Raw genomic sequence first — 25753 nt, forward strand, 5'->3', positions numbered from 1 at the left:
AGGTGACTAACAACATTCAGGACATATGTGAAAATTGACAATTATTCTCAAACATCCCCTGATCTTAAACTCCCAGGAGGGCAAGGAAAAACTCAGAACTCCTACTAGGGGAAATGAGAAACCTTGAGAAGCGACCACAGATGGGAGGATCCCTCTTCCAGGATGACCAGGCTGCAATGGATGCCGAGAGGACACATAGTACATGTAATATAGACAATTCAAAGATAAAGCGTCGAGAGCAGGATGTTATTGCACAGCAATGACTCTGAGACTCTATGAGTGTTGTGAGTTCATCAGAGCGACAGCCTGGGGAAAGAAGCTGTGTCTGTGTCTGCTGGTTTTGGCTTACAGCGATCTGTAATGCCGCCCGGAGGGGAATAGTTCGAACAGACTGTGACCTGGGTGAGAAGGGTCTGTAGAGATGTTATTTGCACATTTCCTCGTCCTGGACAGGTGCAACAAGTCTTGGATTGGTCCCGATTATCTTTTCTGCAGTCCTGATTGTCCGTTGCAGTCTATGCTTGTCTTGTTTTGTGGCCGATCCAAACCAGACAGTAATGGAGGTGCAGAGGATAGACTGGATGATGGCTGTATAGAAGGACTTCAGCAGCTCCTGTGGCAAGTTGAACTTCCTGAGCTGTCTCAGAAAGTACAGCCTCTGCTGGGCCTGCTTCCGGGCAGAGTCTATGTGGCCGGTCCATTTCAGGTACCGAGAGATTGTGGATCCCAGGAACTTGAAAGTCTCTGTGGAGGGAATAACATTAGTGAGGATAGTGAGAGGTGGAAGTGGTGAAGGGTCTCTGCTGAAGTCCACTGTCATCTCCATGGTCTTGAGCGGGTTCAGCTCCAGGTTGTTTTGGCTGCACCATTGGACCAGGCTCTCTACATCCGTCTTTACGCAGTGTCGTCACCGTCAAGGATCAGTCCGATGAGAGTGGTGTCGTCCGCATACTTCAGGGGCTTCACAGAAGAGTCGCCTGAGGAGCAATCATTGGTGTAAAGAGAGGAGAGCAGTGGGGAGAGGACGCACCCCTGGGGGGCACCAGTGTTGATGGCCCGGGTGTCTGATGTGATGGTCCGCAGCCTCACATGCTGTCTCCTGTTGGTCAGGAAGCTGGTGATCCACTGACAGGTGGAGGCAGGCACCGCAAGCTGGATGAGTTTCTGGTAGAGGATGTCAGGAGCGATGGTGTTGAACGCCGAGCTGAAGTCCACAAACAGGATCCTGGCATACGTCCCTGGGGTGTCTAGGTGTTGCAGGATGTATTGCAGTCCCATGTTGACCGCTTCATCCACCGACCTGTTTGCCCGGTAGGCAATCTGCAGGGGGTTGAGCAGTCCTTCAGGTGGTTCGACACCAACCTCTCAAAGGATTTCATGACCACAGATGTCAGGGCGACAGGTCTGTACTCATTCAGACTTGTGATGGTGGGCTTCTTGGCCACCGGTACAATGGTGGAGCTCTTGAAGCACGAGCGAACCTCACACAGCTCCAGGGAACGGTTGAAGATCCTTGCAAAAGTGGGTGCCAGTTGTTCAGCACAGACTTTCAGGCAGGAGGGGGACACACCGTCTGGGCCTGGTGCCTTCCTGACCTTTTGTCTCCGGAACATCTGACACACCTCCTCCTCGCGGAGCTGGAGTGCAGGTGCGGCTTCTGAAAGAGAGAGAGTAGGTGATAACGACGATGGAGGTTTGGACTGAGGGGTTGTGGGTGGATGTGTGTATGTTGATTGTACTGTAGGAGGTCCTACAGTGTGGGTGGACCGTTCAAACCTGCAGTAAAACCTGTTTAGCTGGTTTGCCAGCCTTGGGTTCTCTACAGGACGTGGGGTTGGTTTCTTGAAGTGATGCTCTGCAGGCCTTTCCACACTGTTAAGGGATCAGGATTGGCAGAGATGACTCCCCAGGCTCTCCCCATAACACCTCTTGGCTTTCCTGATCTCTTGGTTCAGTGTGTTCCTGGTCTGCTTGAACAGGTCCGGGTCCCCACTCCTGTAGGCCTCCTCCATGGCTTTGCGCAGCACCCTGAGGTTTGGTGTAAACCAAGGTTTGTTGTACTCGCAGAAGGTCTTAGTCTGCACACACAAGTCCTCACAAAAGCAATTTTTTTGTGCAAATGATGGTGTAAAATAAGTATTTGGTCAATAACAAAAGTTCATGTTAATACTTATATACTGTTTGTTGCCAATGACAGAGGTCAAACGTTTTCTGTAAGTCTTCACAAGGTTTTCCACACACTGTTGCTGCTAATTTGGCCCATTCCTCAATGCAGATCTCGTCTAGAGCAGTGATGTTTTGGGGCTGTCGCTGGGCCACAATGGCCAAGACCAAAGAGCTGTCAAAGTACACCAGAAAAAAAAATTGTAGACCTGCACCAGCCAGGGAAGACTAAATCTGCAATAAGCAAGCAGCTTGGTGTGAATAAATCGATTGTGGGAGCAATTATTAGAAAATGTAAGACATACAAGACCACTGATAATCTCCCTCAATCTGGGGCTCCACGCAAGATCTCATCCTGTAGGGTCAAAATGATCATAAGAACTGTGAATAAAAATCCCAGAAACACAAGTGGGGACCTGGTGAATAACCTGCAGAGAGCTGGGACCAAAGTCACAAAGACTACCATCAGTAACACACTACGTCGCCAGGGACTCAAATCCTGCAGTGCCAGACGTGTCCCCCTTTAAGCCAGTACATGTCCAGGCCTGTCTGAAGTTTGCTAGACAGTTTTTGGATGATCCAGAAGAGGATTGGGAGAATGTCATATAGTCTGATAAAACCAAAATAGAACTCTTTGATAACAACTCAACTTATCGTGTTTGGAGGAGAAAGAATGCAGGGTTGCATCCAAAGAACACCATACCAACTGTGAAACATGTGGGTGGAAACATCATGCTCTGGGGCTGTTTTTCTGAAATGGGACCAGGACGACTGCTTCGTGTAAAGGAAAGAATGAATGGGGCCATGTATCGTGAAATTTTGGGCGAAAACCTCCTTCCATCAGCAAGGGCATTGAAGATGAAACGTGGCTAGGTCTTTCAGCGTGACAATGATCTCAAACACACCGCCCGGGCAACAAAGGAGTGGCTTCGTAAAAAAACATTTCAAGGACTTGGAGTGGCCTAGCAAGTCTCCATATCTCAACCCCATAGAAAATCTTTGGAGGGAGTTGAGAGTCCATGCTGCTCAATGACGGCCCCAAAACATCACTACTCTCGAGTAAAACTGCATGGATGAATGGGCCCAAATACCAGCAACAGTGTGTGAAAACCTTGTGAAGACTTACAAAAAACGTTTGACCTCTGTCATTGCCAATAAAGGGTATATAACAAAGTATTGATATTAACTTTTGTTATTGACCAAATACTTATTTACCACCATAATTTGCAAATAAAATCTTTAAAAATCAGACAATTTTTTAAATGTATTTTGTCTCTCATAGTTGAAGTGTACCTATGATGAAAATGACAGGCATCTTTCATCTTGTAAGTGAGAGAACTTGCACAATTGGTGGCTGACTAAATGCTTTTTTGACCCACTGTATAGACCAGACTGTATGTCCAAAGTCCGGCCCCCGGTCAGATGTCATACAGTCCACAGCTTCGGTCTTATACTGTATTATTTATGGCCCGCCTGCACTGTCAAACTGAATAAAAAAAAAAAAAATCATGAAACTTGAAACTGTAATTCCTCCTATTACCAAAAGGTGGCAGCACCACCCCTCTCCGCTCATTTCTGCCATGGCGACCGCAAAGAAAATGAGGACAGTTGACATTGAGGCCCGTCGCTTTCAAGAGGAATGGGATTTGCATTACTTCTTCACTGAAAATTAAGGCAATTGTGTTTGTCTAATTTCTAAAGAAATGGTTGCCTTGTTTAAGGGTTTCAATCTAAAGAGACACCATCAGACTAAACATGCTAACACATACGACAAGCTAACAGGGAGTGACCGTGCTGATAAAGTTAAGCAGCTCCAAGCTGAACTGGCATCACAGCAGCAATTCTTCACGCGGGGCTGTGAGTCAAAAGTAAATCAAAAGTAAATATTACTTAATATAAAATATTACGAAGTGGCCATGTTAATACTGTTGATGTTATTAACCTGTAGACGTGCCCGAGTGGCTTATATTTGGTTATTTTGTTATTTAAATTATAAAGACAATTGGGACAATGAAATTTGTTTTATAACAGTTTGTATTTGCATGACATTTTTGTAGTTAAAAAATGTCCGAAAAAACTATTGGCCCCCGGGCCCCTTCACTTTATCAAATCTGGCCCACCTTGGAAAACGTTTGGACACCCCTGGTATATATAAACCATATATCAAATAGCTATAACATAAATAACAATTCTATCGAACCATCCGTGCCACTCCAAATCATTAAATCCATCGAAATGTTCGTCCTCTGTGTCACTTGAAAAAAACGCCGCTGCTGACTCCGGAAGTACATGAGCGCTGACGTCGGACTCATCGTCGGTTGCGGTTCAAAAATTTCCACAGACCGATGCAACTATATATAAACTATATATCAAATAACTATAACATAAATTACAATTTTATTAAACCATCCGTTTCACTCCAAATCATTAAGTCCATCGAAATCTTCGTCCTCCGTGTCACTTATAAACAACGCCGATTCTGACTTCAGAAGTACATGCAGCGCTGAGGTCAGACTCATTGTCAGTTGCGGCTCTAATTATTATACAGGTTTAGTGCGCCCTCATGCGGTTTAAAGTGAAAATAACGTGAAGTGATCAACTATACCATAGTAAGTAATGTGTTAATGATCAAGTAATAATGTGTTAATAATTTCGCATGTGAGTCGCTCCTGATTATAAGTCGCACCCCTGATCAAACTTTAAAACGAAAATTGCAACTTATAGTACGGAAAATACGGTAAAAGCACGAAATAAGTGTTTTACCATTTACATTCATTTATTAATAATGATTTCATCACGAAACTTTGCTGATGTAACAAATGCAAAAATGTGTGACTTTTTCATGCATTGTCCTTTTGTAAAGCGCTTTCGGCACCATGTGGTGTAGATAAAAGCGCTTTACAATGCCTCACATTCACCCATTCACACACACATTCATACACCAATGGGAGGCTGCTGTCATGTATGGTGATGCCAGGTCCATACTGAGAGCAAAACTGGGGTTCAGTGTCTTGCTCAAGGACACTTCAGCATGGTCACCAGGTTTGAGGATCAATCCCACAACCTTAGAGTTGAGAGGGATACACTCTACCACTGAGCCTCGCCCCCTACCGCCCACAGGGAAGTAAGAGCAGCACCAATGGCTCAAGTTGCATGGGTGTCAGGGTGAATATCCTAACACTCAAGCGGAAGCAAAGTAAGAGCAGGAGCATAGGCGGTGAGTTCAAGTTGTTGGATCATGGTGTATATTGTAAGTGAAATGGTGTTGGGGTCATCATAAAGGAAGAGTATGTTAAGAGTGTGTTGGAGGTGATGAGAGTATAATAGTGTTAACTAATGGAGAGCGTGGCAGAGAGGTGAAGAAGAGAGTGCTGGCTGGGTGGGGAAGGGCGGCAGGAGTGATTTGTGACTATCTGCAAGAATGAAGGGGAACGTCTACAAGGCAGTCGTGCGACCAGCTATGTTGCATGGACAGGATTAGGAATGAACATATCAGAGGACCAGCTCACGTGGGACGGTTTGGAGACAAAGTCAGAGAGGCGAGATTGAGATGGCTTGGACATGTGCTGATGAGAGACCCAGGGTGAATAGGGAGGAGGATGCTGAGGATGGATCCACCAGGTAAGAGGAGAAGGAGGCCAAAGCGGATGTTTTTGGAGGTGGTGCAAGAGGACATGCAAGGTGATTGGTGTGACAGAGGAAGATACACAGGACAGAGTGATATGGAAATAACTGATTTGCTGTAGCGACTCCTAACGGGGGCAGCTGAAAGATTTTAAGTGTTCTTGGGTGTCTACAAAGGTGCTGCTAAACAAGATGGATTACTGATATTACCCCATTGTGTTCGTAAATTGAGGACTATGTCTCTCTTTCTCTCTCTCTCTCTCTCTCTCTCTCTCTCTCTCTCTCTCTCTCTCTCTCTCTCTCTCTCTGCCCCCTCTCTAGGATTCTTCATGTGCGCAATGGTAATTGTAAATTCCATCTGGGGGAAGAGACCTTCAAGCTTGCTCAGTCGCATATGGAAAAATTAGCCAAACATGGCCATGAGGCCAACAAGGCAGCATTGTATGGAGAGTTTTGTGGTTTGCTTTTTGCTAAAAGCCATTATGATGAGGTATAGTTTATCCACACTTTCTGAGAACAATTGTCCAATTGTATTGTGTAATACTGCTGATAAATGTGTACCCCATTCTTAACTAACTTCGTCCCAGGCATACAGATGGTGTGTAGAGGCCATGAAGGAAATTATTCCAGGGCTGCCAGTCAAAGTAGTCATCGATGTCCTTCGCCAGGCTTCCAAGGTTATAATGTTCTTCATATTAGTATTTGCATTAAACAATTTGGGTGAAATGTATGCATGAAATCCAATGAATCTACTGTACATACTATAACAGACAAATATCCCTTTAGCTATGTACTATTTTTCCAGAGTCTTAAATCTATTAATCTGCTTCAGGCCTGTGTGGTGAAGAGAGAATTCAGAAAGGCAGAGAAACTCATTAAACATGGAATATTTCTAGCAAGGTATTATGTCACTTTAGGTGTTTCATTATTGATTTAAATGATCACAATGACATCTGACTACTATTTTCTCTTACAGAGAACACTTTGGGCATACGCATCCTAAATATTCGGACACATTGCTGGATTATGGCTTTTACTTACTAAATGTAGACAACATATGCCAGTCGGTTACTATTTACCAGGTAAGTAAGTAAACCCAACTACTATAAACCAAAAGACATGACTTATGATGGTTTCATGGCTGTCATCTTTAATTTTATGGTATTCAACACGGTTTTAATCTGTGCGTACCATATCTCCAGATTGACACACATGTATATTACCACAACAAAAGCATATTTCACCCCATATTTCTCGATTTGCTACGTATTACCTGAATAGTAATTTGATAGAAAGGGGTTTCGTGTGGTCAGACATGTATTTTGCGTAACGAAAGGTTCTCAGTCTCAGCTGTCAACACTTACCGTAAATTTTGGACTATACATTTTTCTCAAGTTTTGAACCCTGCGGCTTATAGTCCGGTGCGGTTTATATAGGATTTTTCCCGTGATTTTTGTGATGACTTGTTCACTTTTATACACTTGTAAAAAGGCTGTGGACCGCTGTTGTGTGGCACTGCTTTGCTGGGCGGAGGCATATGTAATTTAGCGCTTCGTGCATGAATAAAATTAGGATGAACAGACCATCATCATGGAAAACGTTAGAATAAATGCATAAAAGCGATGACGAAAGAAAGACTGAGAAAGTGTGTGGCGAAGGATATCTAACACTATTCCAATCGGATACTAAGGAGGAAGACTTCGATGGTTTCAGTGCACAGGAGGAAGATGAAGACGGCTCTCAGTGACTTTTACTGGTGTTTTTTTAACCAGCCCTGTTAGTGCTGTGCTACCGTGTTGCTGCTGTGTTACTGCCGTGTCTCAGTGACTTTTACCGGTATGTTTTTTTTTATTCCAGCCCTATTAGTGCTGTGTTACTTCCATGTTGCTTCGGTATTACTGCCGCGTCACAGGCAGTGTTTGGAAAGAAATATTAAGGTATGTTATTAAAACTTTAAAAAGGCTTTCTATGTACCGTCTTTCTTTGTAAATAACTCGCGTGCACACTTCCGTGTTGCTGCGGTACTACTGCTGCGTCACAGGCAGAGTTTAGAAAGACAGGTTAAAGTATGTTATTAAAACTTTAAAAAGGCTTTCTATGTACTGTCTTTCTTTGTAAAGAACTCGTGCGCACGTGCGGCTTATAGTCCGGTGCGTCTTATATAAGAAAGAATCTAAAATATCCCCGGATTTCAGCTGGTGCGGCTTATAGTCTGAAAATTACAGTACTTACCACCACTTTTTGATGAGACCAAGCCCTCTGGCATGTCACATGACCTCTCTAAGACACAAAAATAACAGCAAAATGTGCCGAATTTGCACTGTGTACCAAGTGTGCCCAAGGTGAGAGCACTGTGAAATGGCTATGTCCCACCGCTTCATATGTGATTGGCTCTTGCATGATCAGACATGATCTCACAAAATTGAATAGCAGAATGTCCCTGATATAGACCAATGCTTATAGACCAATGCGATTATTATATTGTGATTATGAAGTAATTTGTTGCGTATGAACTTGAAATAAAAAAGATAAAATGGAGAATGATTTAATTTTGATTGAAAATCTGACATGATGCAACCTGGCCTGTTTACTGCAGTCACAAACACCAATATCACCCTTCTTATTAATACAACAATAACAAATAAAACAAACTTAATACATCTAATAAAAAAATCATTCAACTTTCTTAAAATTGTTCATTGTATTTAATTTATTATCATTTTAATCTTTAACTTTTCTGGTAGTGCAATTAACAACAGATTCTCATTTGCTATATCAACCTATCTGCAGACAGCAAAGGATAGTTACATATTTACAAGTTTATTTACAATGGCAATGGTTCGAGGAATGTTGGTGCGATTGGTCGGCCCCTATACATTTTCATCTAACCAAATCTGTCTTGCTTTGCAAAAACTTTGGACACCCCTGGTTTAAGCAATCACAGCGACATACATAGTGTGCCGTACATGGAGCAAAATTCAGTCACACAATTAGTTAATAAGGAAGTCAGTAAAGCCAAAAACCAAGTCTCATGCTGACTGAAAATGTTTTTTAAGATGGACTTTAAAGATAGGCAGAGAGGAGGTGCTTGCCTAACATTGAGCGGGAAAGTCATAACAAAGAGAGCAACCAGCACTGGAAAAGGCTCAATTCCTCTCGAGCCTTCCCTTAGTCCTCGGTACCTTCATCCATCCATCCATTTTCTGTACTGCTTGTCCCCACGGGGGTCACGGGCGTGCTGCGGCCTATCCCATTAGTCATCAGGAAGTAGGCAGGGGACACCCTAAACCGGTTCCCTGCCAATAGCAGGGCACACATACATGAACAACCATCTGCACTAGCACTCACACCTACGGGCGATTTGAAGTGCCCAATCAGCCAACCATGCCTGTTTTTGGTGGAAACTGCCCACAGGTGCACCTGGTTGGCCTAATAACAGAACCCAGTCGATCCCAAATGTGTTTCCAAATGAAAACATTCTAGAGGTAAATAAATGAATAAGGGAGTGAGAGGTGCAAGTGAAAGGCCAAAACTGCTTTTGACTCCACACAGTGCTGGCCAAAGGTATTGGCACCTCTGCAATTCTGTCAGATAATGCTCAATTTCTTCCAGAAAATTATTGCAATTACAAATTATTTGGTATTCCCATATTTTCACGATCATAAGGCGTTTTGGGTTAAAAGGCGCAGACTAAATTACCGAGTCTATTTTGTATTTAATCAGGGATGAGAATTTTCCACGGATCCGCGGATTTCCGTGTTTTTTTTCCGTCAAAAGCATAATTTTCCTGAATCGTGTAAATCCATTGAGATTTTTTTTTTTATATATATGGGGGGGGGGGAAGCGGCTGGCCAGCTGGCCAGGCAACGTTAGCCTCTGCCACGACGGCATTTTTTGGCACATCTCAAGGCAAAATTAGTTAAGCTGTGAGTACGGAATCGGCTTGCCTCTGTAAACCTAACTCAATGGCAGCAGTGATGCGACAACATCTGCCTTATCTTTGGCAGCATTTTGGCGCTACTTTCATCACATCTTTCCACTTGTTAACTTAACTTACGCGGGGAACTAAATGTTTTTATATCGCCACAATGGGAATTTGTAATTGGGTTTTCATCACTTGTAGACGAGTTATTTAGTTAGATAGAGCTCTGTACACTAAAACCAGCAGACACAGAGGCAGCTTCTTCCCCCAGGCTGTTGCTCTGATGAACTCACACCACTCTTACTCAGAGTCATTACTGTGCAATAACATTCTGCTCTCCACACCTTTTTTGAGTTGTCTACACTGTTTGTACTATGTGTCCTCTCTGCATCCATTGCAGCCTGGTCATCCTAGAAGAGGCACCCTCCCATCTGTGGTCTCTTCTCAAGGTTTCTCATTTCCCCTAGCTGGAGTTTTGAGTTTTTCCTTGCCCTCTTGGGAGTTTAAGATCAGGGGATGTTTGAGAATATCTGCTATTTTTCACATGTCCTAAGTGTTGTTGTTAGTCACCTAAATGTTGAACAGAGGCTGTGATTTACCGAAGTCAAATTCCTTGTTTGGCATGCTCAAACATGGCGAATAAAAAACTCTTGAATCTTGAATCTAGGGCCTACTCAGCAAAAGTTTTGCCAGCATGGCGAACGTTTGAGAGAAAAAAGACGATGATCGTGCCAGGGAAATTGACAAGCCGAACGGAATCAAGAACTGCTTCAGATGGGCATGGCTCGAGAGCAGCGTCATCGTACAACTCGGCACACAGTCCGTAACCACGGAACATATCCGTAAAGTAGATGTCCCGGGGAAGATTTTGTGTATTCTCTGTCAAGATATGATCAGCTATGGAGGTCGCGGTGCTCGGAACATTAAGGAGCACATCGAAACAAAAAACACAAAGGTACGTTTTTACTTTTACAAGCATGTAAGCATGATGTTACATGTAAACTAATGTTAGCTATTGTCATGATATAGTTAAAGAATATATATAAAAAACTTTTCCTCACCCCCCGTGGGTGGTCTCTTTTTCCCTTCAAGCTCGGGTCCTCTACCAGAGGCCTGGGAGCTTGAGGGTTCTACGCAGTATCTTTGCTGTTCCTAGTACTGCACTTTTCTGTCATGTTTTTCCTGGGATCTGTTTCAGCCACTCCTCCAGTTTGGGGGTTACTGCCCCTAGTACTCCAATGACCACAGGTACCACTGAAGTCTTCACTCTCCAGGCCTTCTCCAGCTCTTCTCTGAGCCCTTGATATTTCTCAAGTTTCTTATGTTCCTTTTTCCTAATGTTACCATCATTTGGGATGGCTATGTCAACCACAATGGCTTTCCTCTGCTCTTTGTCCACCACCACAATGTCCGGTTGGTTCGCCATTACCATTCTGTCTGTCTGGATCTGGAAGTCCCAGAGGATCTTGGCTTGGTCATTCTCTACCACCTTTGGAGGTGTTTCCCACTTGGATCTTGGGACTTCCAGTCCATACTCTGCACAGATGTTCCTGTACACTATTCCAGCTACTTGGTTATGGCGCTCCATGTATGCTTTACCTGCCAGCATCTTACACCCTGCAGTTATGTGCTGGATTGTCTCAGGACCTTCTTTGCACAATCTGCACCTGGGGTCTTGTCTGGTGTGGTAGATTTGGGCCTCTATTGCTCTGGTGCTCAAAGCCTGTTCTTGTGCAGCCAGGATCAGTGCCTCTGTGCTGTCCTTCAGACCAGCTCTTTCTAGCCATTGGTAGGATTTCTGGATATCAGCCACTTCAGCTATGTTTCGGTGGTACATCCCATGTAGGGGCTTGTCCTCCCATGATGGTCCCTCCAGCACCTCATCTTCCTTTGATGCCCATTGTCTGAGACATTCACTGAGCACGTGATCCGTTGGGGCCTTATCCCTGATGTACTTATGGATCTTGGATGTTTCATCTTGGATCGTGGCTCTCACGCTCGCTAATCCTCGGCCTCCTTCTTTACGGCTAGTGTACAGTCTCAGGGTGCTGGACTTGGGATGGAACCCTCCATGCATGGTTAGGAGCTTCCGTGTCTTGATATCTGCGGTCTGTATATCTTCCTTTGGCCACCGTATGATTCCTGCAGGGTATCTGATTACTGGTAGGGTGTAGCTGTTAATGGCTAGGGACTTGTTCTTGCCGTTGAGCTGACTTCTTAGGACTTGCCTTACTCGATGGAGGTATTTGGCTGTGGCTGCTTTCCTTGTTTCCTCGTCAAGGTTGCCATTTGCCTGTGGAATTCCAAGGTATTTGTAGCTGTCCTCAATGTCTGCTATTGTTCCTTCTGGGAGTGAGAACCCCTCTGTGTGGATTACCTTTCCTCTTTTAGTCACCATGCGGCCACATTTCTCAAGTCCGAATGACATTCCGATGTCAGAGCTGTCGATCCTAGTAGTGTGGATCAGGGAGTCAATGTCCCGCTCGTTCTTGGCGTACAGCTTTATGTCATCCATGTAGAGGAGGTGGCTGATGGTGGCCCCATTCCTGAGTTGGTATCCATAGCCCGTCTTGTTGATTACACATTATATATATGCCAAAATGTTCCGGACCTAGAGGGGAAGAGGCCGAATTTTCACTTGTTCTGGCCGACCGGGGGAACCAGCCGAGGTGGACACTTTACGGCGGAGCACCCGTTGGCACTTAGAAAATATTCGCCAAAATGTTCCGGACCTCCAGGGGAAGAGGCCGAATTTTCGCTCGTTCGGGCCGACCGGGAATAGGACTCAGAACCACTCGGAAAATGTGAATATTGTGATAAAGTTCTTTATTCTCTGTAATGCAATTAAAAAAACAAAAATGTCATACATTCTGGATTCATTACAAATCAACTGAAATATTGCAAGCCTTTTATTATTGATTATGGCATACAGCTTAAGAAAACTCAAATATCCCATCTCAAAATATTAGAATATCATGTAAAAGTATACTAGTAGGGTATTCAACTAATCACTCGAATCATCTAATTAACTCGAAACACCTGCAGGGGTTTCCTGAGCCTTGAAAAACACTCAGCTTGGTTCAGTAAACTAAATCACAAGCATGGGGAAGACTGCTGATCTGACTGCTGTCCAGAGGACCATCATTGACAACCTCCATCAGGAGGGTAAGACACAAAAAGTAATTCCTCAAAGAGCAAGCTGTTCAGTTTCAAAGCACATCCACAAAAAGTCTGTTGGAAGGGGGAAATGTGGCAGGAAACTCTGCACAACCAAGAGAGATGACCGCACCCTTAACAGCATTGTGAAGAAAAGTTGCTTCCAGAATTTGGGGGAGCTTCAAAGACAGTGGACTGAAGCTGGAGTCCAGGTATCAAAAGCCACTGTTCACAGACGTGTCGGGGAAATGGGCTACAATAGCCATATTCCCATGGTCAAGACACTTCTGAACTCAAGACAACGGAAGAAGCGTCTGACTTGGGCTATGGAAAAGAAGCATTGGACAGTTGCAGAGTGGTCCAAAGTCCTCTTTTCAGACGAAAGCAAATTTTGTATTTCATTTGGAAGTCGAGGCGCCAGAGTCTGGAGAAAGGCTGGAGAGGAGAAAATCCAAGTTGCTTGAAATCCAATGTGAAGTTCCCACAGTCAGCAATGGTTTGGGGAGCCATGTCAGCTGCTGGTGTTGGTCCACTGTGTTTCATCAAGTCCAGAGTAAATGCAGATTTTAGAGCACTACATGCTTTCGTCTGCTGAAGAGCTCTATGGAGATGATGATTTTCAGTTTCCAGCATGATCTGGCACCTGTCCACAGTGCCAAAACCACCAGTAAATGGTGTACTGATCATGGCATTACTGTCCTCGATTGGACTGCCAATTCTCCTGACCTGAACCCCATAGAGAATTAGTGGGGTATTGTGAAGAAGAAGCTGAAAGACACCAGACCCAACAATGCAAATGAGCTAAAGGGCGCTATTGAAGCATCCTGGGCATCCATAACACCTCAGCAATGCCAGAGGCTGATTGCCTCCATGCCACACCACAATGATGTAGTAATCCATGCAAAAGGGTTCCCAACCAAGTACTGAGTGCATTAATAGAAATTTTCAAATGTTTGATTTTGTTTTGCTGTTATAAATCTTTATTTTAACTTGGTCTGAGGAAATATTATATTTTGAGATAGGATTTTTGAGTTTTCTTAAGCTGTAAACCATAATCATCCATCCATCCATCCATCCATCTTCTTCCGCTTATCCGGGGTCGGGTCGCGGGGGCAACAGCTTCAGGAGGGACTCCCAGACTTCCCTCTCCCCAGCCACTTCATCCAGCTCATCCCGGGGGATCCCAAGGCGTTCCCAGGCCAGCTGAGAGACATAGTCTCTCCAGCGCGTCCTGGGTCGTCCCTGGGGTCTCCTACCGGTGGGACATGCCCGGAACACCTCCCCAGGGAGGCGTCCAGGAGGCATCCTGATAAGATGCCCGAGCCACCTCATCTGGCTCCTCTCAACGTGGAGGAGTAGCGACTCTACTCCGAGTCTCTCCCGGATGACCGAGCTTCTCACCCTATCTCTAAGGGAGAGCCCGGACATCCTGCGGAGAAAACTCATTTCGGCCGCTTGTATCCGAGATCTCGTTCTTTCGGTCACGACCCATAGCTCGTGACCATAGGTGAGGGTAGGAGCGTAAATCGACCGGTAAATTGAGAGCTTTGCCTTTTGGCTCAGCTCTCTCTTCACCACAACGGACCGGTACAGGGTCCGCATTACTGCCGACGCTGCACCGATCCGCCTGTCGATCTCACGCTCCATCCTCCCCTCACTCGTGAACAAGACTCCAAGATACTTGAACTCCTCCACTTGGGGCAGGATCTCATCCCCGATCCGGAGAGGGCATTCCACCCTTTTCCGATCAAGGACCATGGACTCGGATTTGGAGGTGCTGACCCTCATCCCGACCGCTTCACACTCGGCTGCGAACCGTTCCAGCGAGAGCTGGAGATCACGGCCTGAAGAAGCCAACAGCACCACGTCATCTGCAAAAAGCAGAGACGCGATGCTGAGGTCCCCAAACCGGACCCCCTCAACGCCTCGGCTGCGCCTAGAAATTCTGTCCATAAAAATTATGAACAGAATCGGTGACAAAGGGCAGCCTTGGCGGAGTCCAACCCTCACTGGGAACGAATCCGACTTACTGCCGGAAATGCGGACCAAACTCTGGCATCGGTGATACAGGGACCGAACCGCCCTTATCAGTTGGCTCGGCACCCCGTACTCCCAAAGCACCCTCCACAGAACCTCCCGAGGGACACGGTCGAACGCCTTCTCCAAGTCCACAAAACACATGTGGACTGGGTGGGCAAACTCCCATGCACCCTCGAGGATCCTGCCGAGGGTGTAGAGCTGGTCCACTGTTCCACGGCCAGGACGAAAGCCACACTGCTCCTCCTGAATCCGAGGTTCGACCTCCCGACGGACCCTCCTCTCCAGCACCCCTGAATAGACCTTACCAGGGAGGCTGAGGAGTGTGATTCCCCTGTAATTGGAACACACCCTCCGGTCCCCCTTCTTAAAGAGGGGAACCACCACCCCAGTCTGCCAATCCAGAGGCACTGTCCCCGATGTCCACGCAACGTTGTAGAGGCGTGTCAGCCATGACAGCCCCACAACATCCAGAGCCTTTAAGAACTCTGGGCGGATCTCATCCACCCCCGGGGCCTTGCCACCGAGGAGTTTTTTAACTACCTCAGTGACTTCGACCCCAGAGATTGGAGAATCCGCCTCAGAGTCTCTAGGCCCTGCTTCCTCAATGGAAGGCGTGTAGGTGGAATTGAGGAGGTCTTCGAAGTATTCTCCCCACCGACTCACGACGTCCCGAGTCGAGGTCAGCAGCACGCCGTCCCCACTGTAAACAGTGTTGACGTTGCACTGCTTCCCCCTCCTGAGACGCCGGATGGTGGACCAGAATTTCCTCGAAGCCGTCCGAAAGTCATTCTCCATGGCCTCACCGAACTCCTCCCACGCCCGGGTTTTTGCCTCAGCAACCGCCGAAGCCGCGTTCCGCTTGGCCATCCGGTACCTGTCAGCTGCCTCCGGAGTCCCGCAGGCCAAAACGGCCCGATAGGACTCCTTCTTCAGCTTGACGGCATCCCTTACCGCCGGTGTCCACCAGCGGGTTCGGGGGTTGCCGCCACGACAGGCACCAACGACCTTACGGCCACAGCTCCGGTCGGCCGCCTCAACAATGGAGGCGCGGAACATGGTCCACTCGGACTCAATGTCCCCCGCCTCCCCCGGGACGTGGGAAAAGCTCTGCCGGAGGTGGGAGTTGAAGCTCTTCCTGACAGGAGATTCTGCCAGACGTTCCCAGCAGACCCTCACAGAGCGTTTGGGTCTGCCAGGTCGGACCGGCATCTTCCCCCACCATCGGAGCCAACCCACCACCAGGTGGTGATCAGTTGACAGCTCCGCCCCTCTCTTCACCCGAGTGTCCAAAACATGCGGCCGCAAATCCGATGACACGACTACAAAGTCGATCATCGAACTGCGGCCTAGGGTGTCCTGGTGCCAAGTGCACACATGGACACCCTTATGTTTGAACATGGTGTTCATTATTGAAAATCCGTGTCGAGCACAGAAGTCCAACAATAGAACACCGCTCGGGTTCAGATCAGGGGGGCCGTTCCTCCCAATCACGCCCTTCCAGGTCTCACTGTCATTGCCCACGTGAGCATTGAAGTCACCCAGTAGAACGATAGAGTCCCCAGAAGGAGCGCTCTCCAGCACTTCCTCCAGGGACCCCAAGAAGGGTGGGTACTCTGAGCTGCTGTTTGGTGCATAGACACAAACAACAGTCAGGACCCGTCCCCCCACCCGAAGGCGGAGGGAGGCTACCCTCTCGTTCACCGGGGTGAACCCCAATGTGCAGGCGCCCAGCCGGGGGGCAATAAGTATACCCACACCTGCTCGACGCCTCTCACCGTGGGCAACTCCAGAGTGGAAGAGAGTCCAGCCCCTCTCGAGAGGGCTTGTACCGGAACCCAAACTGTGTGTGGAGGCTAGTCCGACTATATCTAGTCGGAATCTTTCTGCCTCGCACACCAGCTCGGGCTCCTTTCCAGCCAGAGAGGTGACATTCCATGTCCCAAGAGCCAGCTTCTGCAGCCGGGGATCAGACCGCCAGGGTCCCCGCCTTTGGCTGCCGCCCAGCTCACATTGCACCCGACCCCTTCGGCCCCTCCCACAGGTGGTGAGCCCATGGGAAGGGGGACCCACGTTTCCATTTCGGGCTATGCCCGGCCGGGCCCCATGGGCGAAGGCCCGGCCACCAGACGCTCGCCTTCGAGCCCCGCCTCCAGGCCTGGCTCCAGAGGGAGGCCCCGGTGACCCGCGTCCGGGCGAGGGAAAACTAAGTCCATTTATATTACTCATCATAAGGGGCTTGTGAGCCGTGCTTTGTCTGGCCCCTCACCTAGGACCCGTTTGCCATGGGTGACCCTACCAGGGGCATGAAGCCCCCGACAACATGGCTCCTAGGATCATAGGGGCACGCAAACCCCTCCACCACGATAAGGTGACGACTCGCGGAAATAATAAAAGGGTTGCAATATTTCAGTTGACTTGTAATGAATCCAGAATGTATGACATTTTTTTTTTTTAAATTGCATTACAGAAAATAAAAAAACTTTATCACAATATTCCAATTTTCTGAGACAGTCCTGTATATATATACTGCTCAAAAAAATTAAAGGAACACTTTGAAAATACATCAGATTTCAATGGGGACAACAAAAATGTTGGATATCTATACTGATATGTACAGTTTAATGTCTCAGGAACAAAAAGATGCCACATCTTTTGATGGAAATAAAAGTTTTCAGCCTACAGAGGGCTCAGTATATAGACACCCCAAAAATCAAAGAGAAAAAATTATGTGGCAGGCTCGTCCATTTTGCCTAAATTCAATTTCTGCAACTCAAAATTATTTTCAATATCTTGTGTGGCCCCCACGTGCTTATATGCATGCTTGACAACGTTGCGGCATGCTCCTAATGAGACGATGGATGGTGTCTTGTGGGATGTCCTCCCAGATCTGTCTAAGGGCATCAGTGAGCTCCTGTAAAGTCTGAGGAGCAACTTGGCGGCGTATGATGGACCGAAACATTATGTCGCAAAGGTGTTCTATCGGGTTTAGATCAGGTGATCGGGAGGGCCATTCAATTGTGTCAATTCCTTCATCCTCCAGATACTGTCTGCATACTCTTGCCACAACAGGCTGAGCATTGTTGTGGATCAGGAGGAACCAGGGCCTACTGCACCAGCGTAGGGTCTGACCATGGGTGCAAGGATTTCATCCCGATACCTAATGACAGTCAGACTGCCGTTCTCTAGCCTGTAGAGGTCTGTTCGTCCCTCCATGGAAATGCCTCCCCACACCATCACTGACCCACCACCGAACCGGTCATGCTGAATAATGTTGCAGGCATTATAGCGCTCTCCTTGGCTTCTCCAGACCCTTTCACGTATATCACAGGTGCTCAGGGTAAACCTGCTCTCATCTGTAAAAAGCACAGGGCGCCAGTGGCGGACTTTGTTTCTGACTGTTTGGACAGAGACATTCTCACCAGTAGCCTGCTGGAGGTCATTCTTTAGGGCTCGGCTAGTGCTCAACCTGTTTCTCCTTGCACAAAGTAGCAGATATCGGTCCTGCTGATGGGATGAGGACCGTCTACGGCCCTTTCCAGCTCTCCTAGACTAACTGCCTGCCTCCTGGAATCTCCGCCATGCTCTGGAGATTGTACTGGGAGACAGATCAAATCTTCTTGTAACAGCACGCATGGATGTGCCATCCTGAAGGAGTTGGACAATCTGCTCAACTTCAGGAGGGTTAAGAAATCGCCTCATGCTCCCAGTCGTGATAATGACTCTAGCTAAAACCAACACTTGTAGAAAACCAGTTAAAAAAGGTCAAGAGGGAGAAACTTGAAATGGCCTCCACCTGCAAAACCAGTCCTGTTTTGGAGATCATCTCGTTGTTGCCCCTGTAGTGCACCTGTTGTTAATTCCATCAACACCAATGCAGCTGAAACTGATTACCGTAATTTCCGGACTATAAGTCGCATTTTTTTTTTTCATAGTTTGTGTGTGTGGGGGGGGCGACTTATACTCAGGAGCAACTTATATATGTTTTTTTTCACAAATTTTTTACTTGATCATTAAGACTTCACTTACTTACAAATATAGTTGACCACTTCCCATGTTAATTTTAGTATAATTGATCACTTCACATGCTTTTATATCTTTATCTTGAACATTCAAAACATAAAAAATAGAGAAAACATCAAATAAAGCAATTAACACTTTAAAGCACCATATCCAAGTCCACTGTCTGCTGTATGTACACTTGCTCCATTTTTGCTCTTCTTATATTTATTATTATTATTTATTATTATTTGTTTATTTATCATTTATTCAACACTCTTATTTATTCATTGTTTGTGCCTTCTTGGGTTTTTTGTGTTGCTTGTATGCATATGTGTACTATCTCACCTAGGGATAGTGGGAACGTAATTTCAATCTCTTTGTGTGTCTTAGTATTTGAAAAAAAATGGACGATAAAGCAGACTTTGACTTTGATAAAACAACCAAATAAACTAAACAAAAAACTACATCTGAATTTTTTTTTATTTTCAGACGAAACTGGATGAGGGCGCTCTAAATTTCACCGTTGGCCGTGACTCATCAACTGGGTGGGCTTAAGAAAAATGACACCAAAAAGAAACTCATATTTTGCAGGTTACAAACTTCAAGTTGTAAAAATATGCAGCTGAAAACAGTAATCGAGCAGCAGAAAGAAAGTTTGGAGAACCGTGATGTACCAATGGATTACTATTTCAAGTGACGTCAGTGGCACAGCGGTTGTTTACATAAAGGACAAACGTAATCACGTAAGGACTACCGGCATCATTAGCGGTGATCATTTCTAAGTGACACGGAGAACAAAGAGTTTGAAGGAATTAAGGATTTGGAGTGACATAGAAGGTTTGAAAAACTATTATGGCTTTCACGCACGCCCGGTCCTACTCTACTGTGTCGGGGGCCGGCGCTCGGCCGAGTGGCTGTCCGCGAACGGTGCATGAAGCTCGGACACAGTCAAGCAGTACAGTGCCAGAGTTAGCAAAGCAACCCCAAAACATAAGGGAACCGCCGCCATGTTTGACCGTGTTCTTTTCTTTGAAGGCCTCATTTTTTTCCTGTGACCTCTGGGTCAGAAGTGGGGTCTTCCTGTGTATCCTCCCATTGAGTCTGTTTTCATTCAGACACCAACGGATTGTACGAGTTGTCATTGTTGTACCTTTGGACTGCAGGATCGCTCAAACTTGTTTGGATGTTAGTCGAGGTTTTTTATCCATCATCCGCACAATCCTTCGTTGAAATCTCTCATCAATTTTTCTTTTTTGGCCACATCTAGGGAGGTTAGCCACAGTGCCATGGGCTTCAAACTTCTTGATGACACTGCACTTGGTATACACAGAAACATCCAGGTCTTTGGAAATGGACTTGAGATGGCCCATGCTTACTCATAATTTTGCTTCTCAAGTCCTCAGATAGTTCTTTGATTTTTTTTTCTCCATGCTCAATGTGGTACACACAAGGACACAAGACAGATGTTGAGTCAACTTTAATCCATTTTAACTGGCTGCAAGTCTGATTTAGTGATTGCCGCCACCTGTTATGTGCCACAGGTAAGTAACAGGTACTGTTAAGTACACAAATTGGAGAAGCATCACATGATTTTTCAAAGGGCGCCAATACTTTTGTCTACCCGCTTTTTTATGTTTGGTGTGGAATCATATCCAATTTGGCTTTTTTGAAAATTATTTTTGTACTTTTACATTAAAGACAAACAAAATGAACATTTTAATATCAAAGCATTTGTAATTGCAATCATTTTCTTCAGAATTGCAGGGGTACCAATACTTTTGGCCAGCACTGTGTATATATATATATATATATATATATATATATATATATATATATATATATATATATATATATATATATATATATATATATTTACCGTAATTTCTGTACTATAAGCCTCACTTGATTATACGCCTCACCAGCAAAAATTAGGGGATAATCTTGTTTATTTCATATATAAGCCGCACCATAGTAAAAGCCGCATGTGCCCGCGCGTTTTTAACAAAGACAGACGGTACACAGAAATAGTTTTCAAAGTTTTAATAACATACCTTCACTTTTCTTTCCAAACAATGCCTGTGACGCGGCAGTAACACAGTAGCAACACGGAAGTAACACAGCACTAATAGGGCTCGATAAAAAAACATACCGGTAAAAGTCACTGAGAAGTGGCGGTAACACAGCAGCAACACAGTAGCACAGCACTAACAGGGCTGGTTAAAAAAACATACCAGTAAAAGTCACTGAGAGCTGTCTTCATCTTTCTCCCGTGCACTGAAACCATCTAAGTATTCCTCCTAAGTGTCGGATTGGAATAGCGTCAGATATACTTCAACACACACTTTGTCAGTCTCTCTTTCGTTGTAGCTTTTATGCATTTATTCTAACATTTTCCTTGATGAGGGTCTGTTCATGCTACTTTTATTCAAGCACAAAACACTAAATTACATAAACAATTCGTTCGAGAACCAGGATGCTCGAAAACCGTTGTTTGACTGTACTCTGTCATTGTCCATCTCCCAGCAAACTATTATTGGCATGTTCTGAGAATGAAATGATGGGTGAACAAGAGCATTAGCAACCGCAACAACTATGATACTAATAACAGTGGAGGGTTCCTTCTAACCTGTGGGTTCAAGCACAGGTGTCAAACTCAAGGCCTGGGGGCTAGATCTGACCCCCTACAACATTTTGTCTAACCCGCTAAAGCAAATCACGTGTGTCAACTTCCATGATCTTTGCTAAAATCTGTACCAACATTTTAAATTGTTAAATGAAATGAATTATATTGAGATTTTGCAATAATTGTTTGTTACCCTTTTTACAGTGATATGCACATTAACTGAGCTATGATTCTTCACTCATAATTTTAGAACAAGTAATCCCTCAATTTGTTGTGTATATGTAATATGACAATGAGACATTTAAAGATTTGTTTTCAACATCATAAATGGCACTTAGAGGTAAGCCATAACCACATACTGGCCCGCAACAAAAATGAGTGTAACTCACGTGTGTTATAGCTCTATAACCATTATTTAAACTTTATTTACACTTCCATTATTCATTCATCATTTTCAAAAAAAAAAAAATTATAAGTAAGGACTCGCTGAAGGTTGTTTAAATCGCTAAGCTTCACAGTTGTAAAACAAATGGCTCACAATGTGTACCACAACACAATACTACAATACTATTTTATTCTGACTTTTAACAATAAAAGGCACATGCATGCATCTTAAAACATAATTTATTTTTGTGCAAATCCCAGACAGCACTGGACATCAGACAGTCTGTATTTGGAGGAAAAAACATCCATGTTGCCACAGCTCATGAAGACCTGGCCTATTCCTCCTATGTTCACCAGTACAGCTCTGGGAAATTCGATAATGCGCTGTGAGTACAGTGAATTTAAATAAAAAAGTTAATACTGTTGGACATTACATATACAGTACATAACAATGTTTTGTTAACAAGAGTGGGTTAGTGTGTCATCATTTTTGTTTTTCTTTAACTACAGCTGAACCTTTAGTCAAGGTCTAGCGAAATGTGAAGCTTTTCAAATACATTGGTGCATTGACATTTGTTTTTTGCTTTGACTTTTAAGTGCAAACTTGAGATATGAGCACTGTACGGTGGCAGTACAACTCAGTTCACCCTAAGCAGCACTTTGGCAACCTGAATACACACATATAATGTGACAGACAGGGCAGGAGAGCCAAGCGCAGAGTAACACAGACTTTATTGAATGCAAGGGAAGGGGAAGTGGAGTGCTGGAGCTCGAGCAGGAGTGGGTGGATGCTCGTCCCGCGGTGTGGGACGCTGCAGCTACGTGGATGAACGCGCTCCACGGCGCGCTGGGAACCCGGGGAGCAGGAGATGACCTGACGGAGAGAGCAGCAAAGCAAGCACGTAGCAGGGCGGGGTGTTTGCGGTGATCGTAGTTGGGGACGGGCAGAGATTCAGGAGGGGCAGTGAGCAGAGTGTGGTCAAGAATGGACTGATTGTCAGGGCGGGCGGCAAGCAGAGCATGGTCAGTAACGAGCAGATGGTCAGGACGGGCGACAGGCAAGACGAGACGGGGTCAGCGAACGGAACAGGTCAGCAACAGGAGTCAGACAGGTAGACCGCAGTGAGCAAACAGGTAGCATCACGGGACAGACTGACAGGGACGTAGCTGGATAGCAGGGTTTATGTAGGGAGATTAACGAGCAGCCGGCAAGTGTGGGTGATTGAGCTGATTGGCGGGGTGTGGCTGTGAGTGCATGAGAGACGGGGTTTACCGGGTGATTGACGGGCAGGCGTGAGCGTGACATATCAACTTACAAACTTAAGAGTGTAGTCAGGTGAGAAAACTCCTTTAGTCCGCTTGTTTGGTCCGGGCCAAAAGCAGACTTAATTGTTTTCGTTTAGTGCGGTTCCCATTCAGACTATACAGTTTGCAAGTGAAGTATATTTTGTAAACACATCCACGAAATGGAGGAAAACATGCGAGTCCTACGTGCTTCATTCCTGCTCTGCATATTTGTGTATATAACCGCACCAGAGTCCATTTGGAAGCGAACCAAGACCAAAAAAAGTGGGTCTTGGTCCGGTTCTGTAATCCGCACCACGATTCGTTTGCATGTATTCACACCTGCATAAAAGGTCCGGACGGTCCGGACCAGTGTTAGAATCAAACCCTGGTCCTTTTAAAGTGGACCACACAGTCAGGTCTGAATACACCCTTAATTTGTTCCATGATCGGGTTTGTGGGTAGGAAAGTTTGTAAATATAAGCAATTTTCCCCATGAGAATGAATGTAAAATGTACAAACCGGATTCGGTTGAAGTTGGGAAATTGTATAAAATGTAAATCAAAACAAAATAAAATGATTTAAAAACCTTTTCAACCTATATTCAATTGAATACACTACAAAGACAACATATTTAATGCTCAAACTCATAAACTTTATTTAGTTTTTCAAATAATAATTAACCTAGAATTTCATGGCTACAACACGTGCAGTAGAAGTTGGGAAAGGGCATGTTTACCACTTTGTTATATCACCTTTCCTTTTAATAACACTCAATAAACGTTCTGGAAGAGAGGAGCCTAATTTGCTTAGCTTCTCATGTGGAATTCTTTCCCATTCTTGCTTGATGAACCGCTTCAGTTGATCAACAGTCCGGGGTCTTTCCTGTTGTACTTTACGCTTCATAATGCGCCACACATTTTCAATGGGAGACAGGTATGGACTGCAAGCGGGCCAGGGAAGAACCTGGACTCTTTTACTTCGAAGCCACGCTGTTGTAACGTGCAGAATGTAGCTTGGCATTATCTTGCTGAAATAAGCAGCGGCGTCCATGAAAACGACGTCGCTTGTATGGCAGCATATGTTGCTCCAAAGTCTGTATGTACTTTTCAGCATTTATGTTGCTTTCACAGAAATGTAAGTCACCCATGCCATAGGAACGAATGCACCCCCATACCATCACAGATGCTGGCTGTCCGGATGGTCCGTTTACTCTTTGGTCCGGAGGACACGACGTCCAGTGTTTTTCAAAAACAATTTGAAAAGTGGACTCCTCAGACCACAAAACTCTTTTCCACTGTGCATCAGTCCATTTTATATGAGCTCAGGCCCAGAGAACCCAGCGGCGTTTCTGGATGTTGTTCACAAACGGCTTTTGCTTTGCATGGTAGAGTTTTAACCCACACTTACTGATGTAGTGACAAACTGTATTTACTGACAGTGGTTTTCTGAAGTTTTCCTGAGCCCATTTGGTGATATCCTTTACACACTCATGTCGGTTTTTAAGGCAGTGTCGTCTGAGGGATCGAAGGTCACGGTCATTCAGTCTTGGTTTTCCGGCCGTGGCGCTTACGTGCAGTGATTTCACCAGATTCTCTGAACCTTTTGATGGTATTATGGACCGTAGATGTTGAAATCCCTAAATTCCTTGCAATTTTGCTTTGAGAAATGTTGTTCTTAAACTGTTCAACTATTTTATCACGCAGTTGTGGACAAAGTGGTGAATCTCGCCCCATCCTTGCTTGTGAATGACTGAGCATGTTTGGGGAGGCTCCTTTTATACCCAGTCATGGTACCCACCTGTTCCCAATTAGCCTGATCACATGTGGGATGTTTCAAATAGGTGTTTGATGAGCTTTTCTCAGCTTTCTCAGTATTTTTTGCCACCTTTCCCAACTTCTACTGGACATGTTGCAGCCATGAAATTCTAAGTTAATTATTATTAGGCAAAAAACAATTAAGTTTATCAGTTTGAACATTAAATATGTTGTCTTTGTAGTGTATTCAATTGAATATGGGTTGAGAAGGATTTTCAAATCATTGTATTTTGTTTTTATTTACATTTTACACAATTTCCCAACTTCAACCAAATCCGGTTTGTAATATTAATTTGAAATGTTCTGCCTTGAAAGACATAATGACTTGCTTTAGCAGTAGGCACTTGACAGACGGGTGGGAGTGGGAGAATTGTGTATTGTTTTCTTAAGTTCTCTATTTGCAACACTCTCTTCTGACTACGCTCAACGCTATGTGCACGAGCTTTCTTAGGAGACTACAGATGAACTTGTCAATATTAGCATATTGACACTCGCCAAGACGAACACAAGAAGCGGCCGAGGCAAGGGTAGAGACACGCGCACACACGTCACAATGTCACCTGACACGCTCTGACAGACTCACGGGTTCGAATGTCAAATTTGGTTCATAAGTCAAAGCAAAAAAATCTTGAGGCTCCAGTTCGTATCTCGAAATTTTCGTTAGTGTTGACGTTTGTAAGTAGAGGTTTCATTGTATATATGTATGTGTCTGTCTCTGTGTGCATGTGTGCGCGCGCGTGC

The 25753-nt window shown here is 45.1% G+C and overlaps 1 protein-coding gene across 6 annotated transcripts in view; it reads left to right on the forward strand.

The window, feature by feature from the left end:
• The window catches only part of appbp2 (amyloid beta precursor protein (cytoplasmic tail) binding protein 2), a 163263-nt gene that overhangs the window by 65681 nt on the left and 71829 nt on the right, over nucleotides 1-25753 (forward strand). For 5 of the 6 annotated variants that reach the window (XR_007482727.2, XR_007482728.2, XM_049725793.2 and 2 more), the window contains 5 exons: nucleotides 6109-6277; nucleotides 6375-6464; nucleotides 6593-6687; nucleotides 6764-6869; nucleotides 22173-22297. Coding sequence is in view for 4 of the 6 variants with exons in the window: in XM_049725793.2 (XP_049581750.1) it covers nucleotides 6109-6277; nucleotides 6375-6464; nucleotides 6593-6687; nucleotides 6764-6869; nucleotides 22173-22297 (585 nt within the window). In the remaining 2 variants the exon portion in view is untranslated. The remainder of the gene's footprint in view (nucleotides 1-6108; nucleotides 6278-6374; nucleotides 6465-6592; nucleotides 6688-6763; nucleotides 6870-22172; nucleotides 22298-25753) is intronic. The other variant, XM_049725792.2, reaches the window with a different exon arrangement.

The sequence above is a fragment of the Syngnathus scovelli genome, chromosome 7 (genome assembly GCF_024217435.2).
Source record: "Syngnathus scovelli strain Florida chromosome 7, RoL_Ssco_1.2, whole genome shotgun sequence".
In the NCBI taxonomy this organism is placed as follows: domain Eukaryota; kingdom Metazoa; phylum Chordata; class Actinopteri; order Syngnathiformes; family Syngnathidae; genus Syngnathus; species Syngnathus scovelli.